At 41.9% G+C, this 18,652-nt stretch overlaps 1 protein-coding gene across 1 annotated transcript in view; it reads left to right on the top strand.

Moving 5' to 3' along the window:
* NWD2 (NACHT and WD repeat domain containing 2) overlaps positions 1-14,084 on the top strand; it is a 383,914-nt gene extending 369,830 nt beyond the window's left edge. Inside the window, exons 7-8 of the mRNA XM_040354712.1 lie at positions 124-713; positions 9,998-14,084. Coding sequence (XP_040210646.1) covers positions 124-713; positions 9,998-13,930 — 4,523 coding nt within the window. The 3' untranslated portion in view covers positions 13,931-14,084. The remainder of the gene's footprint in view (positions 1-123; positions 714-9,997) is intronic.
* The last annotated feature ends 4,568 nt before the right edge of the window (positions 14,085-18,652 follow it).

Below are 18,652 nucleotides of genomic sequence, written 5' to 3'. Positions count from 1 at the left end.
GCAACAGTGGCATTTTATACAAAGCTACGTATGAAACTAATTAAAAAATAATGTAACATATACTGTATAATTGTTTCTGTTTTTATGGGAATGCTAAATAAAACTATCTTCTTTTTCCCCTAGCCTTGGAGGATGAGTTTGATTTCGCTCTCGGAAAGCAAACAGCAGCATTTTTAAAGAAGTGTGTTTGCTATATTCGTAAAATCTCCAATATTGAAAAACACGTAAAAATCCCAGAGATGTCCAAATATACTGACGTCATTAAGGTTGAGAACAAACCCATGCGAGACCCAGAAGCCCAGGAGAAAATGATAAAACTCAGGGATGAATTTATTCCCACTATTGTGGCATCATCCAATCTTCGAGTTTACACCTCCGTAACACATTGTGATATGAAGATGGGCTATTCACAAGAAGTAGAGAATCACTATGTAGACGGACTCTGCAAACAGTTCTATGAAGATATGATTGATATCATCCAGGCCACCGTGCAGCAAAGCTTGGAAACTGAGACTGATTCTCTGTATGATGAAATCCTACAGCACTTGTCCCTTTGTCGGACATACTCTTCCTTCTATGAATACAGATGTGAAGCACTGAGCCTGGTTCATAAATACATACAGCCTTCCAAAGCAGGACATTCCAACCCTCTCATTGTATATGGAGGACCCTGCACTGGAAAAACACTACTATTAGCAGAAGTAGCAAAAAAGGTATTTATTTATATACTGTATACATTATATATTGTGTTCTAAATGATACAACCCATACCTTTCTGGCTAGCATTGTTAACCGATTCAGCTCCGGAAGGCTTTACCCCCTTTCTGACCAGAGCACTTTTTAAAATTTGCCACTGCGTCACTTTAACTGACAATTGCGCGGTCGTGCTACGCTATGCCCAAACAAAATTTGTTTCCTTTTTTCCGCACAAATAGAGCTTTATTTTGGTGGTATTTGATCACCTCTGCGTTTTTTTTTTTTCGCTATAAACAAAGAAAGAGCAACACTTTTGGAAAAAAAATGATATTAACCTTTGCTATAATAAATAACCCCAATTTTTTTTTAAAAAACACATTTTTTTCTCAGTTTAGGCCAATATATATTCTTCCACATATTTTTGGTAAAAAAAAAAAATCGCAATAAGCGTATATTGATTGGTTTGTGCAAAAGTTATAGCATCTGCAAACTATGAGAAAGTTTTATGGCATTTTTTTTTATTTTTTACTAGTAATGGCAGTGATCTGCGATTTTTAGCAGTACTGCGACAATGCGACGGACAGATCGGAAACTTTTGACACTTTTTTGGGACCATTGGCATTTATGCAGCGATCAGTGCTATAAAAATGCACTGATTACTGTGTAAATGTCACTGGCAGGAAAGGGGGTTAACAATAAGGGGTGACCAAGGGGTTAAATATGTGTTCCCGCTGCATGTTCTAACTGTGCAGGGATGTGAGTGGCTAGGAGAGAAGCCCTATTATTTTTACTTCGTATGAAGAAACGCTAGGGCTCCTCTCCTCTGACAGCACAGGGATTTGTGTGTTTACACACACAAATTCCTGTGCTGACATTCGTGCACGCGATCGCTCGTGGCCGGCGGCGATCGTGCCCGCTGGCCATGCGCATCGGGTCCACCACCCTGCAGCAGGTGTGCACGCGCCCTCTGGTGTCCAAAAACGGGTAGGACGTATACTGGTTAACCCAAAACCTCATGTTCCTGATATGTTCTTGTGGTGCCATGTACTTGTTTGAGAAAGTATCCTGTTCTCTTTGTATTGCTTCCTTTATGTGAAATCCCTGCCAGTTCCTCTGCTTTCCTAATAAAAACGAACCATACTAAGCAGGAGAACACACCGTTCTCAGTTCTCTAGCTAAGCTGGGAACTCAGCCTGCTCTCCTCCAATGGTCGGACTTGTCCTGACACGCCCCCACTGCACAGCGATTCACTGGGAAGCTCAGTGTGCTGCTGCTTCTCCTCCCACCCAGCTCTTATGCAGCTGAGAACAGAGGGAATGGGAAAAAAAGGACATTTATAATGTATCTTTATATCTATACAAAAATGTTTTGCCTTTTCTTTCTATTTTAAACTGAATGGGTTGTTTTACCATCACTTTAAAGTGTATGTAAAGCTTTTTTATTTTTTTACGATAGATTAGGAAAGAGTTACAAACACCTAATAGGATGTTTTTTGGTGTCCTTATTCAGCTGGGGAGATTTCGGTTCACTTCCTGCCCTGGGTACACAACAGGAAATAAGACAAAACTGAGTGGAATTGTCATCTTAGGCCTCGTACACACGACCGAACATGTCTGCTGAAACTGGTCCGCAGACCAGTTTCAGCAGACAGATCCGACCGTGTGTACAGCCTAGCAGACAGGTTTCCAGCAGACAAAAGTTTTAAAGCAGGCTTTAAAACTTGTCGGCTGGAAACCCGTCCGTCTGACATGTCCGCTGGTTAGTACACCTAACCAGCGGACAGAAATCTCCCGAATGGATTCGACGCATGCGTGGAAGTATTTTACTTCCTGGTTTGCGGATGTGGCGGCGTCAACGTCACCGCCACGTCACCGCGCTGTCTGTCCGCGGGGATTTCGGTTTGATGGTGTGTACAACGAAATCTCCGAGCGGACATGTCCGATGAAAACGGTCCGCGGACCGTTTTCATCGGACATGTCCCCTCGTCTGTACGGGGCCTTAGAGATTTGTCATATGAACAGGTGTCACCATTGATGGATTTTCCCTCACTTAATGCTCTGATGACAACGATTTCTGTCTCAGTGACAATTGTCAGAATGATAACAGGGTGAATTTCCCCAGCAGGGCAATGGGAAATTACAGGGTGTGTAACCCTGTGCCAATCCATTCAAGACTATAAAAATTTCTTTACATACACAGTAAAGTGTATGAATTATATTTTAATGTTGGAGAGAGCAGAGAAGGGTTTAAAACCCAGTTTTTATTGCTGTCCCCACTATGCAGATTTACTTTCTCTATTATTCCTTGCAACCGTTATCACAAGGACAGTTTTATATATATATATATATATATATATATATATATATATATATATATATATATATTTTTTTTAATTACTGTTGTTACAAGAACAAAAATTAAGAGTAAATGCCCAAATGGAGACATCTGTTCTCGCAACAGCTGTCTAAAGCCTCGTACACACGACCGGTTTTCTCGGCAAAAACCAGCAAGAAAACTGCTTCTTGCCGAGAAAACCGTTCATGCTTTCTGGTTTCTCGTCTGGAAATCTGACCAGAATCTCGACGAGAAAAAAAGAACCTGCTCTCTTTTTTCTCGTCAAGATTCTTGTCGGCCTGTTTCCCGACGAGAAACCCGAGAGTGTGTATACTTACCTGTCGCTGTGGAAACCTGCGCATGCTCGAAATGACTTTGACACATGCACGGTAGCTTCCACGGCATAGGTAGGGTGAAGCAAGATAGCGGCGACGGCATAGAATGTGACGAGCGCATGCTCGTCGTACGCGATGACGTCACCACGTTCTTTCCTTTCAAGAGAACCGTGGTTCTTTTGCAAGGAGAGTCTGTACACTCGTGCGGCAAGAGTTTCTTGCCAAGAATCTCGTCAGGGAAAATGACGAGATTCTTGCCTGTGTGTACAGGGCTTAAGAGAGACTTTCCCTTCACTTTTATCTTGTGTCTCTGGGACAGGCCAACCCCCCGGGGGAGTCACTGAATATATTGGCGTTGATTTAATAGGTAAATAGACTGTGCACTTTGCAAGTGCAGTTGCACTCTGCTAGTGAAGTTGCTCCAGAGCTTAGTAACTGTGGTATTAGGCTTCACTTTACAAAGAATACTCAATCACAAGCAAAAAAAAAAACAGCATTTTTGCTTCTGCTCATTTACCAACCTGTTTAGCAACTGCTCTTACAAAGTGCACAGCATATTTGCTCTTAGTAAATCAATCCCAATGTACAAACTCCTAATGAGTGTTGTCTTTAGTGAGAAATGGGCTGGGTTCACACTAGCGCACATTGGATGTGAGATTTACCACATCCAATTTGCATGGCAGGGGGAGAGTGCATGTGATCAGTACAGGGCCAATCAGGACTGTGCAGACAGAGGGTCAGGGGTCATGCCTCATAATAGGACAATCATGAGAGAAAGAAAACTCCTCCTACAAGCTTTACCCAGACACTAATAGAAGTCACAAGACTGCTCCAACTGCTGATGAGAAAAGGTATTTAGCAGTTTATATTTACTAAAATAATTGTATTTCCGTGTTCTGTGTGTAGCACCCTCTAGTGTGCTAGATGTGAAGTTTTTGTCAGTGTAGGCAAATTTATGTAGGCTTGGCTGCATAAAAGCAGGCCAAGCCTGCTTGTTTTGTTTCCTGGCTTGGCAGAAATCCAGGGAGAGCTGGATGACTCACAGGCAGCATCACTGAGACCTCCGACTTTTTTTCAGAACGTGCTGGAACCTTATGGAAAGACAGGAAGAGAGGTGAGGTGGAGCGACCTGGGGTATTCTCCAGAATTTGCAGGGGAAAGGGCCGCCTCAAATAGTCAGGGTCAGGCCAGATGGGGAGGAGTTGTTCAGGTGGTAGCTGGAGATGGAGTGTTAGGCTGTCCTGGCCTTTGACGGAGCTCCCCAGTTAGGGGAGGGGGGGACCTTAGGCCTGGGCTTGGGTGCAGACAGGACCCTCTCAAGACACATGGAGGTGTCCTGAACAGGAGGCATGGGAGCAAGAAGAGGACAGCAGAAGAACACTGCCTACAGAGCAATGGGCACACCCGGTTACTGTGTCTCGTAGTGAAATTCCAAATGCATTTGGGGATAGATCTTCATTAGTGGAGTGCCCTGCAGATAAGCAGCTCAGTCCCCACACACTCCTGCACCCGCTCACCACATGTGTCCTCACTCCTTTGCCTCGTCCAACTCACATTATTATTATTATTATTATTATTATACAGGATTTATATAGCGCCAATAGTTTGTGCAGCACTTTGCAACATGGGGGCAGACAATTACAATACAATACAGGAGGAATCGGAGGACCCTGCTTGTTAGAGTTTACAATCTAGAAATAGATACTGTCAAAATTGCTGCGCCAATGGTCACCTAAAAATGGCCCCTTTTAACCACTTGCTTACTGGGCACATAAACCCCCTTCGTTCCCAGGCGAAATTTCAGCTTCCGGCACTGCGTCGCTTTAACTGACATTTGCGCGGTCGTGCGACGTGGCTCCCAAACAAAATTGACGTCCTTTTTTCCCCATGAATAGAGCTTTATTTTGGTGGTATTTGATCACCTCTGCGGTTTTTATTTTTTGCGCTATAAACAAAAAAGAGCGACAATTTAAAATATATATATATTTTTTTTACTTGTTGCTATAATAAATCTCCCATTTAAAAAAAAAAAAAAAATTCTCAGTTACACACAGAGCTCCACGTCCCTGCTGTCACCTGCTGTGTCACCGCCGATCGCGTGTACCTGGCGGACATCGCGGCCGCCAGGTACACGCATCGGGTCCCCAGCGATGCGGCGGCACAGTGGTTACCCGCCGCGCGCCCCCCAGTGGCGCGCGCGGGTAATGCATTCCAAATGACGTCCAAAGACGTCCACTTGGCACCTGAGAACCGCGCTGTTGACGTCTTTTGTCAATAGCGCGGGGCTCAAGTGGTTAATGAATGTTTCACTTTGGAAGACTTTATGGTGGTTTATGGTCTTCCTAAAGGTGGCTGCTGCATTTGTATACAAACCACTGGTTAACTTAACCCCTATCAATTCCACAGGAGAATAATGCAGCAACCAGAGAAGGTAAAGAAAATGTCCGCAGCAGCTATAACCCTGGCTACACTAGTTTAGAGTGACATACATTGCCTTCACTGTAATGTATGGAGAATATTATGTCCTATTGAGAGACACAATGATTGTGTATTTTTAAAACATTCACTAAGCTATAGGAAAATTTCCTCACAAAACTAAAAGCCTATTTTGATATTAGGTAATTGATCCAAATGGAATAAAATACAATTAAGATCAGGCATATTTGATAATGCCCTGATGTATACAAAATGTGCCCCATTCACTAAAAAGATCTGTCTGTTCCCTCTTTGTTCCTGCAAAAATCAATTAATATTATGTAATGTTATCTATTTTTTCTAAAGCGACAGGTGGTACATGATGTACTTGAGTACATACTGTAACTATATCTATGAAATACATTATAAAATTCATTGGGTTGTGGGCAACATTCTTTATCATATCTGTTCACCTCTGGGTTTCTTTGAATGGATCTTCATTTTATGTTTTTAAAGTTTATTGTTTTCTTTAAACCTGTTTTTTATTTTTTGTTCTTTGTTTTCCAACCTGTGTTTTTTTACACATACTACTCGAAAAATTGGAATATCGTGTAAAAGTTCATTTATTTCACTAATGCAACTTAAAAGGTGAAACTAATATATGAGATAGACTCATTACATGCAAAGCAAGATAGTTCAAGCCGTGATTTGCCATAATTGTGATGATTATGGCTTACAGCTCATGAAAACCCCAAATCCACAATCTCAGAAAATTAGAATATTACATGCAATCAATAAAACACGGATTGTACATCAATCCAACAATATCGGACCTCTGAAAAGTATAAGCATGCATATGTACCTGAGTACTTGGTTTGGACCCCTTCTACAGCAATTACTGCCTCAATACGGCATGGCATGGAAGCTATCAGCCTGTGGCACTGCTGAGGTGTTATGGAAGACCAGGATGCTTCAATAGCGACCTTCAGCTCTTCTGCATTGTTCGGTCTCATGTCTCTCATCTTTCTCTTGGCAATGCCCCATTGATTCTCTATGGGGTTCAGGTCAGGCGAGTTTGCTGGCCAATCAAGCACAGTAATGTCACGGTCATTGAACCAGGTTTTGGTGCTTTTGGCAGTGTGGGCAGATGCCAAGTCCTACTGGAAAATGAAGTCAGCATCCCCATAGAGCTTGTCTGTGGAAGGAAGCATGAAGTGCTCCAAAATCTCCCGGTAGACGGCTGCGGTGACCCTGGACTTAATGAAGCACAGGAGACCAACACCAGCAGATGACATGGCTCCCCAATCCAACACAGACTGTGGAAACTTCACACTGGACTTCAAGCATCTTGCAGTGTGTGCCTCTCCATTCTTCCTCCATACTCTGGGTCCTTGGTTTCCAAATGAGATGCCAAATTTTCTCTCATCAGAAAAGAGGACTTTGTACCACTGAGCAACAGACCGGGTCTGTTTTTCTTTAGCCCAGGTAAGACGCTTCTGACGTTTGTTGTTCAGGAGTGGCTTGACAAGAGGAATACAACATTTGAAGCCCATGTTCAGGATCTGTCTGTGTGTTGTGGCTCTTGATGCACTGACTCGAGCCTCAGTCCACTCCTTGTGAAAGTCCCCAACACTTTTGAATGGCCTTTTCCTGACAATCCTCTCCAGGCTGCGGTCATCTCTGCTGCTTGTGCACCTTTTTCTTCCATTCTTTTCTCTTCCACATAACTTTCTATTAATGTTCTTTGATACAGCACTTTGAGAACATCCAACTTCTTTTGCAATTCCCTTTTGAGGCTTTCCCTCCTTATGGAGGGTGTCAATGATGGTTTTCTGCACAACTGTCAGGTCAGGAGTATTTCCCATGATTGTGATTCCTACTGAGCCAGACTGAGAGACCATTTAAAGGCTCAGGAAGCCTTTGCAGGTGTTATGGCTTAATTAGCTGATTAGAGTGGGACACTTTGAGCCTAGAATATTGCACCTTTTCACAATATTCAAATTTTCTGAGATTGTGGATTTGGGGTATTCATGAGCTGTAAGCCATAATCATCACAATTATGACAAATCACAGCTTGAACTATCTTTCTTTGCATGTAATGAGTCTATCTCATATATTAGTTTCACCTATTAAGTTGTATTAGTGAAATAAATGCACTTTTGCACGATATTCAAATTTTTCGAGTATCACCTGTAAGTAAGTGGGTGAATAGTATTTTGCTTAATACAAATTGTTTATAGAGCCTCAATAATTTATGCAGCATTTTACATACAGTATATTGTACATCCACTATATTGTACATCCACTTTTGTACCTGCTCTTAAGAAGCTTATAGTCTAGGGTCCCTACTTCACATGAATATATACAAGTACTAGGGCCTATTTAGGCAGAGGCCAATTAACCTACCAGCATGGAGCAAAGGAGGATAGACCATGGAAGCTGCACATATAGGTGTTCTGTTGAGATGAATGGCATGGTAACCTCAACCTGGACTCTGACCAGGCCACACCCCAACGCATTTCGCTCCACCCACAAGCTTAGTCATGGGGAACCTACCAGCATGTCTTTGTGGTGTGGGAAGAAACAAACACAAGCATGAGCAAAACATGAAAACTCCTTGCAGGCAGTTTCATGGTTGGGGTTCAAACCAGTGGCCCTAGTGCTGCAAGCCAAAAGTGCTAATCACTTATCACCTACCATGCTCTGACTAAAAAGCATAGACAGTATAAAAGCATATTTCTTAGGATGGAGTTGCACTAATGGAAACTGGTATTATACAGCGTATTTAAATAATGAAATAATTGCTCCGTTCTACAAACTTAATTTAAAGTGATTGTAAAGTCTAATGTTTATACTTACTTGCTCTGTGCAATGGTAATATACTGAGCCAAACCTTGACAATCTTGTCTCTTCTGTGTCTGCCCCATAGCAAGTCGCTTGCTATGGGGGCAGATGTTCAGGCTTGCTCCGAAGCCAGGCTATTTGTGTCAATAGACTTGGTCCTGCCCCCCCACTTTCTGCTAACTGGATTTGACTGACAGCAGCAGGAGCCAATAGCTCCCACTGTTCTCAGCAAAACCTGTGAGACCAGAAAGAGAGGGAGAGAAGACCTGCAGCCGGGCACAGCGCTGGATTGATACAGGAGTCAGGTAGGTGTTAGGGAGGGTGGAACATACAGTGGAAGGATTTTTTTCCTTAATGCAAAGAATGCATTAAAGGGGTTGTAATGGAAACTTTTTTTTTTTCATAATAAGCATCCTTTACCTGCAGACATTCCTCTTTTCACTTCCTTATTGTTTGTTTTTGCTCAGAAGTTGCTCTATTTCTTCTCTGTTCTGTTCACTTCCTGCTTATCTGATTGTTACTCACCACCGTGAAGGGAGGCTTTACTGCAGTGGTCAGTGACATGCTCGCCCCCTCCTGGGAACTACATCAGTGCGGCAGGACGCTCTCTAAGGGCCCTTTCACACGTACGGACCGTATGTCCGCATTTTCATCCGTCTGTTTGCGGATGAAAACGGGACATACATGGGTCCCTATGTGATTACGGGTGTCAGCGGATGAACATCCGCTGACACCCGTAATTTGTCCGCCTCCGCAAAGATCCGCATTTGCAGACGGAAGAAATACTATTTTTCTTCCGTCTGCCGGATCGGATCGGATGAACACGGACATACGGTCCGTGTTCGTCCGATCCCCCATAGGGGAGAGCGGAGAAAACACAGCGCGGTCCCTGCACAGAGTGCGGGGACCGCCCTGTCAGCTGCCAGCTCAGCGGGGATTTTACGGAGGATCCCCGCTGAGCTTTGCGGACACACGGAGCGGATCATTACTGATCCGCTCTGTGTGAAAGGGCCCTAAGTGTTAGAGACTTCAAGGAGGTGTGAATTACTGGGCGTGCCGCAATGCATACTGGGAAATGTAGTTCTTACATGAACGAACGATGCAAACCAGGAAGCGAATGAGAGAACAGAAACTAGAATGCCGGAGGTGATATAGATGAAGGAATTTAATAGGTATTTACTTGTTTTTTAACAAGTTAGAATCATTACACTATTCTGTCTACCTTGCAGACTTGAATTTTAGCCAGAATATTTTTTTTCCTATTACAACTCCTTTAAGGTAAAAAAAAAAACTTGACTTTAGAACCACTTTAAAGCTCACATTTAATACATAAAAGAGAAACTTTGTAACTTTGACTTTTGTTTGTATTACAGGCCTTTTCATGGCTTCAAGATGAAATGGGAACAGATTCAGATCCAGTGGTCATTGTAAGATTCCTGGGATCCACTGGAATGAGCTCTGAATTAAATTGTTTACTGCAAAGCCTTTGTGAACAACTCGCAGTAAATTACCGATGTTTACTGCAGAGCATTCCAAAAAAAATCCTGGACCTTCGGGAACTATTTTTAAACTTGCTGAATGAGTCTTCATTTCATAAACCCCTTGTTCTTGTGCTGGATAGTCTTGAACAACTTTCAGACAGTGAAGATGCCAGAAAACTTTGGTGGCTTCCTATTCACCTTCCTCGCACAGTTCGTATAATCATATCAACACTGCCAAACAAGTATGGAATGCTCCAAAATCTAAGGTGCCTTATACACAACGAAGACAATTATGTAGAACTTATTCCACGGGATCGAAAAATGTGCAGCCAAATACTTAAACATCAGCTCCTAAGGGTTAAAAGGAAGGTAACATCAGGTCAGCAAATTTACGTCAATGAAGCTTTCTCTAGGTGCACCTTGCCAATGTTTGTCAACCTGACTTTCAGAGAGGTCCGAAACTGGAGATCACATAAAGATGTTGATGACTCAACTCTTTGTGTGACTGTACATGAGAACATAGAACAGTTATTCTGCTCAATGGAGAACAAGTGTGGGCTACGGTTGGTGTCAAGGGCACTAGGGTACATTACAATGGCCAAAACAGGTCTTAGTGAGGTAGAGCTGGAGGATATTTTAGCTCTTGATAACAGTGTGATGAGTGAGTTATTAGCCAATGGGAAACCATTGAACCCACTAAGGGTACCTTATAGAATTATTGCACAAATCAGAGAGGATCTTACTGGCTATTTGGTAGAGAGACATGTGAGGAATGTTACACTTTTGGTTTGGTCAAACAGACACCTTCATCTTATTGCCCAGAAATTGTATCTTAACAATAATGATGATTTGCAAGAGATGCATGCCAATGTGGCAGAGTACTTCTTAGGTGTATGGTCAGGAGGAAGTAAAAAAGCCTTTTACAGCGAGCATCAATATTTTGAAAATTGCATTCAAAATGAACACAGTGGCATACACAATGATGGAAAATATTATCCTGATGAAAATGAATTTGACAGGCAGGCTCCAGAACAGCCCTGGGCATTTCAGTGCAATCCTTTACAGCCTGATATATTTTTTGTAAATCACAGAAAAATGACGGAACTTTTGCATCATTTGACAAGATGTGGTATGACAGATGAAATGATGTCTGGGATTACAATGAACTTTAGTTGGCTGTATACAATGATCAAAATTGGTCAGTTTGAAAAGGCACTAGGTGATATCGAAATAGCATACAATTGCTCACAAGAAAAAGAGCTGAAGTTTCTTGCAAGTACCCTTCAAAGCATTAAAAACAAAGTTCTTAAAAATCCAGGGTCCCTTTCAGCTGAGTTACAGCAAATACTTCTTCCAGTTGTGAGTTCTTTGCCTAAATTCCGAAACCTTCTTTTAGAATGTGACAAAGATGGACCAAAATACTGTTCAATTGTGCCACTCCATTCTTCCATGGATGTTACCTACAGCCCTGAAAGAATTTCACTATCATCTAGCTCACTGCACGTCACTGAGATCCTCCCAACATACAGTCCAAATATTATAATCTCTGCACTTGAGAATGGCACCATAAGTACCTGGGATGTTGAATCAAGACAACTTTTAAGGCAAATCACCACTACCCAGTTTGTAATTATGGGAATGAAGCTTACAGCAGATGAAAAATTTCTGGTTGTGTCCACAGCAAAAAACACCCTACTAATTTATGATAACCTAAACTCTTGCCTTCTATATGAAGTTGAAATTAAAGGTTCCAAAGGAGTTGGAGGGGGTCCAAACCTTATAAATGGGTTTACACTGTCACAGACACATGCACTGGCCTGGTTGGAAGCAAGCAAAGATGTTAATGTTATAGATTTACTTTACGGCTGGCCTCTTTACAATTTTCATTGCTGGTATGAGGTAACCTGCATTCAGTGTTCTTCAGATGGACTGTATGCATTTTGTGGACAATACCTCAATACTACCACAATATTTCATTTGGGTACTGGTGAGAAGCTGTCAACTGTTACATCCGAATTTTCTGGAGGGTTTGTGAAATACATTCTCGTTCTTGATACAAATCAAGAAGCAGTCATGATTGACAATGAAGGGAGCCTCTCTGTGTGGAACACAGAGGAAATGACCAATCCTCAAGTAACTGAAGAATTTGATTGTACCAAGGGAGACAGTGAAGTAATCAGCACTGAGCTATCTGAAGACCAAAGTGCAATTCTTATCTGTAAAGCATTAAGTATTGAACTTTTGGATACACGCATGTGGAAAATTTCTGAAAAGTTTCGGGCAAAGCGCAACGAGAAATTTATTTCAGCTGTTCTGTCCAGAAATTCTGACTGTATAATTGCTTCCATGGAAAATACCTCATCTATATTTGTATGGAGAAGAGACACTGGGCAATGCATGGCAAGTTTACAAGAAATCTCAGGGAACATTGTCAAATTAGTGAAATCAAGCCATCACAATTTACTCCTGTCCTTGTCTGTTAGTGGTATGCTTTCAATTTGGGACATTGATATCTTAACGGCAATGTCCAATATTGACAAGACAGGTAGAGCTGTCCATACAGTTTTGTTGTGTAGCAGAGGAGATTACATTTACTCACTTGATGGATCTGATTATGTCCAGAAATGGAATTTTAACACTGGTTATATTGAATCTGCCTTTAAGCATGAGGGGAATGTGGAAAATGGTGTGCTCACATCCACTGGTGAATTGCTGGTCACCTCAGATGACAAATGTAACCAATATGTTTGGCATACTGGCACTGGAGAAAATCTTCTTCGAATTAGTGGTCAAAGAATATTTCAGCTGCTGGTAACACATAATGATCAATTTATAGTGTCTCTCTGTGAGCAAAATGCATCTAGAGTATGGAGGCTTGCAACAGGTCATAAGGTCTGTAATATTTTAGCTGCCTTAAAGAATGCACTTATAACTACTGCAAACACATTTGTGATCGGCATGACCAAGAACAAGCTTCTGGCTGTAAGTTTATGGACAGGAAGCATAACTAAAAAATACTGTTGCGATGATGGGTCAACAATTGTAAACTTCAGACTGATCCCAGACTGTCCAGATTTGGTTGTGTTCATGACATCAACTGAAACTGTGAGCATCTGGAGCCTGGCTGAGGAGGCAGTTTGTAGAAGGGTGCAGCTTCCATCCAACTTTTTGAAAAATCTCAATGATTTTGAAATCTCTCCAAATGGGAAGCTTGGGATTGTCACTCATGGTGATGAAAAGTTCAATGTTCTCGATCTGCATAGTGGAAAGCTCAGAGTGGTGCACGGATCAGGTGTTATATGGAAGCAGAACTTGTCTTGTGATGGGCGTTACCTTGTCTATATTTGCTTCCGCATTGGGGAGGACGATGAGGACAATTCCGTTTCAAGTTTAATAGTGATGAGACTTGCGGATGGAAAGAGCATTGGTGCTTGTTCATTATATAAAACTCCAACTTTCCTTGCACTTTCACAGCGGCATCTCAATATCGTTGTAGGATTTGAAGATGGGAGTATTGGCACTTACACAGTAGTGGACAGAGTCGATGCCACATTGAAAATAAAAATTGCAACTTCCAACAGTCGTCAGATTTTCAGTAACAAATCACATATTTTCAGGCCCAAGTGCAATAATTACATATACAAAATGGCACCTGACTGCTTATGGAGAGAATCCACTGAAGTATTTGCCAGAGACAGCCCCATCACAGTGTCAGATTCTGGTGAAGGAACAGAGACAACTCCAACCAAAAAACATAATTTTTGTTACGAGAAAATGTGCTCTGCCATTGACTGTAGAGGACAGAGCTTTGCCGCAAACAACTGAGACCACCAAAGTATGGATGCTTACAAAGAGGTTTACACACTATTCTGATCTTAAATAATTATGTATTAGTTAAATGCCCATGGCAATTCAGGCATCACTGTTTAAAAACAAAAATATCCAGCAAAATATAGCAAAAACTCTGTTGTCCGATATGCCATGTAAAATTATATATATATATATATATATATATATATATATATATATATATCAGCCACTGAAAATTATTGAGGCACTGTTAAAATTATAAAGCTTAACGCTCTTTTTGTTTTCCTGTTGTAAAGCTATAATTACAAATAAAGAATCTGTAAAGGCATAACCATGCCGCAAATGCAACGTCATGGCATCAACATCTTATGCTGCAGCTAAAGATGCCCTATGAATATTGAATATTACTTGCCAGTAAATACACAATACATGGAACTTTTGCAGAATCAGTTGACACTTCCGTTTGAGGGGAGAGAGCCGATTTTCATGCAGTACCTTATATTTCTCTCTAACAGTGTAAAAATCAGTGCAGCATAATGTACATACATATGTTCATAGGATGCATATGTGATTGTTTAGAGAAGTATTAATAAAAGCTGTGATCTACTGTCAATCAGTGATTTTCTATCAATTGTCTATGACCAACTTAAAACTGGTCATACAGGGCTAGATGGGCATCATTGAAGTTGGTATCTGCAACGACAGGTTGAACAACAGAGAAATGACCAGTCTTTTCCAGCCACCAGAATTTTTATTTGGGCTGTCTTCCTTGCCTTTAAAATCCCATACTTTATGTGTATGGAACCTGATTTATGGAAGAATTCTCTGAGCTGAAATATTTGCAATGAGTATATATACTATTTGCCCAGTAGACGTTATACTAATAACAAAACTCTTTTTTTACTTACATCAGAGCAATTTGAATGAGAAAAACAATGCATAACAGAGCCTTTGTTTTGCACCCTTGTTGTCTTACCCCACACAGTAAAAGGCTTCATGTACGCTTGAACTACTTTGACCGCCGGCCGCTTGAAATGACAAAATGCCACAAAATTGTGCTGTGATTTTAGCTCGATTTTGCAAGTTTTGTGGCCGGTGGTCAAAACTTTCATATCCTGAACGCGATTCTTCCACGTTCATGAGAGGGAGGTTAGGGGAGGTTGAACCTTCCCTCACCGTAGAAGCTCCTAAATGATCCTAAAAGGTCCTGAAAGCCTACTTTTATGGAGTTGAGTTTAGAAGCTTTGGCAAAAAAATGCCAAAAGCTCCTAAACTCAAGTTTAGAAGCTGTAGTGTACATGGAGCCCGAAGAAGGGCTATGCAGTGTAACTTGATTAGCAATAGATGATGTGTCACTGTTTTCGGTAAAGGCACAGAACTGACCGGTCTTATATAAGGAAAGTGTTATTTCCGTTCTTCAGATTGCATTAGGATGTGAGTTTTAGTAAGGTAAGGATAGCTTGACCTATAAATAAATATACCAAATTGTAGAGAATTCATTTTGCAGCCAGCAGTTGATCATTTCCTTTTCAGTGCAAACTGGAGAAAATAAAAAAAAGCTTTCAGCATGTCTGCATTGCATCAAGCCAAGTCAGAAACAACCCACCCACCGTTCTCCTTAATGCATCTGGCCATGTGTGGACACCCTAAGTTTATGGTAACTACCAAGGCAGTGTTACAACTGGGTAGAGATATGTGTTTACCCAAGAATAATAAATCTAAATTTAGTATTAAGCAGTATTTTTTCAATCTAAATAGCAAATACTAACTATTAAATATACAAAATATCATTGACAGTACCTGGAGAAGCATCGGAATGTGATAAAAATGAAAAATTAGCTTTCAAAGCTCAACTCCAGTCAAAGCATTTTTAGCTTTGGATACTAAGGGGAAACTAATGCCGCGTACACACGATCGGTCCATCTGATGAAAACGGTCTGATGGATTTTTCCATCGGTTAACCGATGAAACTGACTGATGGTCAGTCGTGCCTACACACCATCGGTTAAAAAAACGATCGTGTCAGAACGCGGTCACGTAAACCACGTACGACGGCACTATAAAGGGGAAATTCAAATCCAATGGCGCCACCCTTGGGGCTGCTTTTGCTGATTCCGTGTTACCGTGTGTTAGTAAAAGTTTGGTTAGAGCCGATTCGCGCTTTTCTGTCTGTTACAGCGTGATGAATGTGCTAGCTCCATAACGAACGCTAGTTTTACCAGAATGAGCGCTCCCGTCCCCTAATTTAGTCTGAGCATGCGTGGATTTTTAACCGATGGACGTGCCTACAAACAATCGTTTTTTTTTCTATCGGTTAGGTATCCATTGGTTAAATTTAAAACAAGATTGAATTTTTTTAACCGATGAATAAATAACCGATGGGGCCTAAACAAGATCGGTTTGGTCCGATGAAAATGGTCCATCAGACCGTTCTCATCGATTTGACCGATCGTGTGTACGCAGCATTAGAATTTCTATCTGGTTGGTATTGCTATATGTAAAAAGAGGGCTTCAGATCAAATCAAAGGACCAATGTGTTGAGTGATGTCAGCATTCAAGACCAATATAAGGATATCGACTCACCCAGTATGGGTGGCACCTTTTCATTTTGCCCTGAACTTAGCATATAAACAAACAGAAGGGGAAAGACCCATAAAGTTCAAATTGGGACAGAGGATTGGGCAGATGGCGGTCTTCACCTAGTGAGAAAAGGTCCTTAATGATTAAATATAGAATGCAAAAATAAACACAGAAAGATAATAGGCAGATGATATAAGATGAAAACATTAAAGGGTCACTAAAGGTTTTTTTTTTTTAGTTAAATAGCTTCCTTTACCTTAGTGCAGTCCTGGTTTCATGTCCTCATTGTTCGTTTATGCTCAGATGTTGATCTATGGCATGGGTGCTCAACCTGTGGCTCTCCAGCTGTTGCAAAACTACAATTCCCATGAGGCATTGGAAGCCGCTGACAGTTACAAGCATGACTCTCGAAGGCAGAGGCATGATGGGACTTGTAGTTCCGCAACAGCTGGAGAGCCACAGGTTGAGCACCCATGATCTATGGCTTGTCTCTTCTCCCCACTTCCTGGTTGTCTGAGAAAAGAAACACAGAGCGAGGATTCCTGCTTTTGGGGGTAACGTGCTCGCTCCCTCCTCTGTACACTACATCTCTGCGTCTGGACGCTGTGTACGTCTTCCAGACTGCAAGGAGGTGTGAATTACTGGGTGTGTCTGTAACACCCCAGCACCTCCTCTCTATCATTAATTACAGCCGAATGGAAGGGGGTGGGTGCGCTCTGCCTCCTCCAGCCCCCTCTCTCACACTTCAGCCAGCCTGTGTGATCCATTGTTAGGCGGTATAGTGGGCGGGCTATTCATATCTTTGCACAGAGCGCGCGTCCCGTTTTTTTAACTGCACATGCACGATGCGCAAAGGATACTGGGAAATGTAGTTCCCAGCATGACGGCGACGTCGCTCTCATGAACGAGCGGCGAGAATCAGGAAGTAAAAAGGCAGAAACGAAACCAGATAGATGTAGGTAAGAGATACGATGGAATTTAATCGCTTTTCACTATTTTTTAAAAAAAATCACTAAACTATTATGACTTTATAGGATACCACAGGGCATTTTAACAAATAAAATGTTTTCCTTTAGTGATCCTTTAAGAACAGAGTAGCCACAGGTGTGCACACCCACCGAACAAAAGTCACACAGTATATGCATGTAGTGCCTCAGGTGTCATTGTGGTTAGAGACACCTAGAAGAGACATGTATTGGTGGGATCAAGGGAAAGAGCAACACGTGATGTCCATCAAAGGACAATGATTGGCTTATACAGATGCCCTGCAGACTTTGTTAGCAAAGTTTCCGAGATCCACCAGTCAGATAGAAATGTTACAGAAATAAATGGTATCCTAGATACATGTTACAGAAATAAATGGTACCATAGAGAAATGTTACAGAAATAAATGGTATCATAGAGAAATGTTACAGAAATAAATGGTATCATAGCAGCTTAAACAGTTATCAGAAAACAAACATGCATGGGATCAGGAAGGAGAGCATGGACAGATAACATGTGGTGGTGTTGGCCAGGTTTTGGTTTAAACTGACACACTGCAAAACTCCATCAGCTCATTTTTCGAGATCTACCAGGAAAAGTCCGCCCTGTTGGAAGATGGAATTATAGAGTATCCTGGGAAAATGCAGTTAGATTCCAGAATGGTAGATAGGGTGTCTCAGCAAGCTGGAGGAATCCTAAGGCCCCGTACACACGACCGAGGTACTCGACGTGCCAAACACATCGAGTTCCTCGTCGAGTTCAGTGTGGAAGCCGCCGAGGAACTCGGCGGGCCGACTTTTGCCATTGAACAACGAGGAAATAGAGAACATGTTCTCTATTTCCTCGCCGAGGTCCTCGTCGGCTTCCTCGGCCGAAAGTGTACACACGGCCGGGTTTCTCGGCAGAATTCAGCTCTGAACCGAGTTTCTGGCTGAATTCTGCTGAGAAACTCGGTCGTGTGTACGGGGCCTCAGTGCAGCCCTATTGAGCCACGCTGGGTGCGTGTGGCATCAAGGCTTCTCCTAGCACCATTAAAGCCTCCAGGAGTGTGAGGCTACCATCGGAATGTCCGTGATACGTGAATTCAGATCACCTTCCTGCTTACCTCTGCCGTCTGCCCGATCCTCTGTCCCAATTTGAACTTTATGGGTCTTTCCCCTTCTGTTTGTTTAT

This window comes from Rana temporaria, chromosome 1 (assembly GCF_905171775.1).
Source record: "Rana temporaria chromosome 1, aRanTem1.1, whole genome shotgun sequence".
Classification (NCBI taxonomy): Eukaryota; Metazoa; Chordata; class Amphibia; order Anura; family Ranidae; genus Rana; species Rana temporaria.
This window is presented reverse-complemented; position numbering and strand designations above follow the sequence as displayed.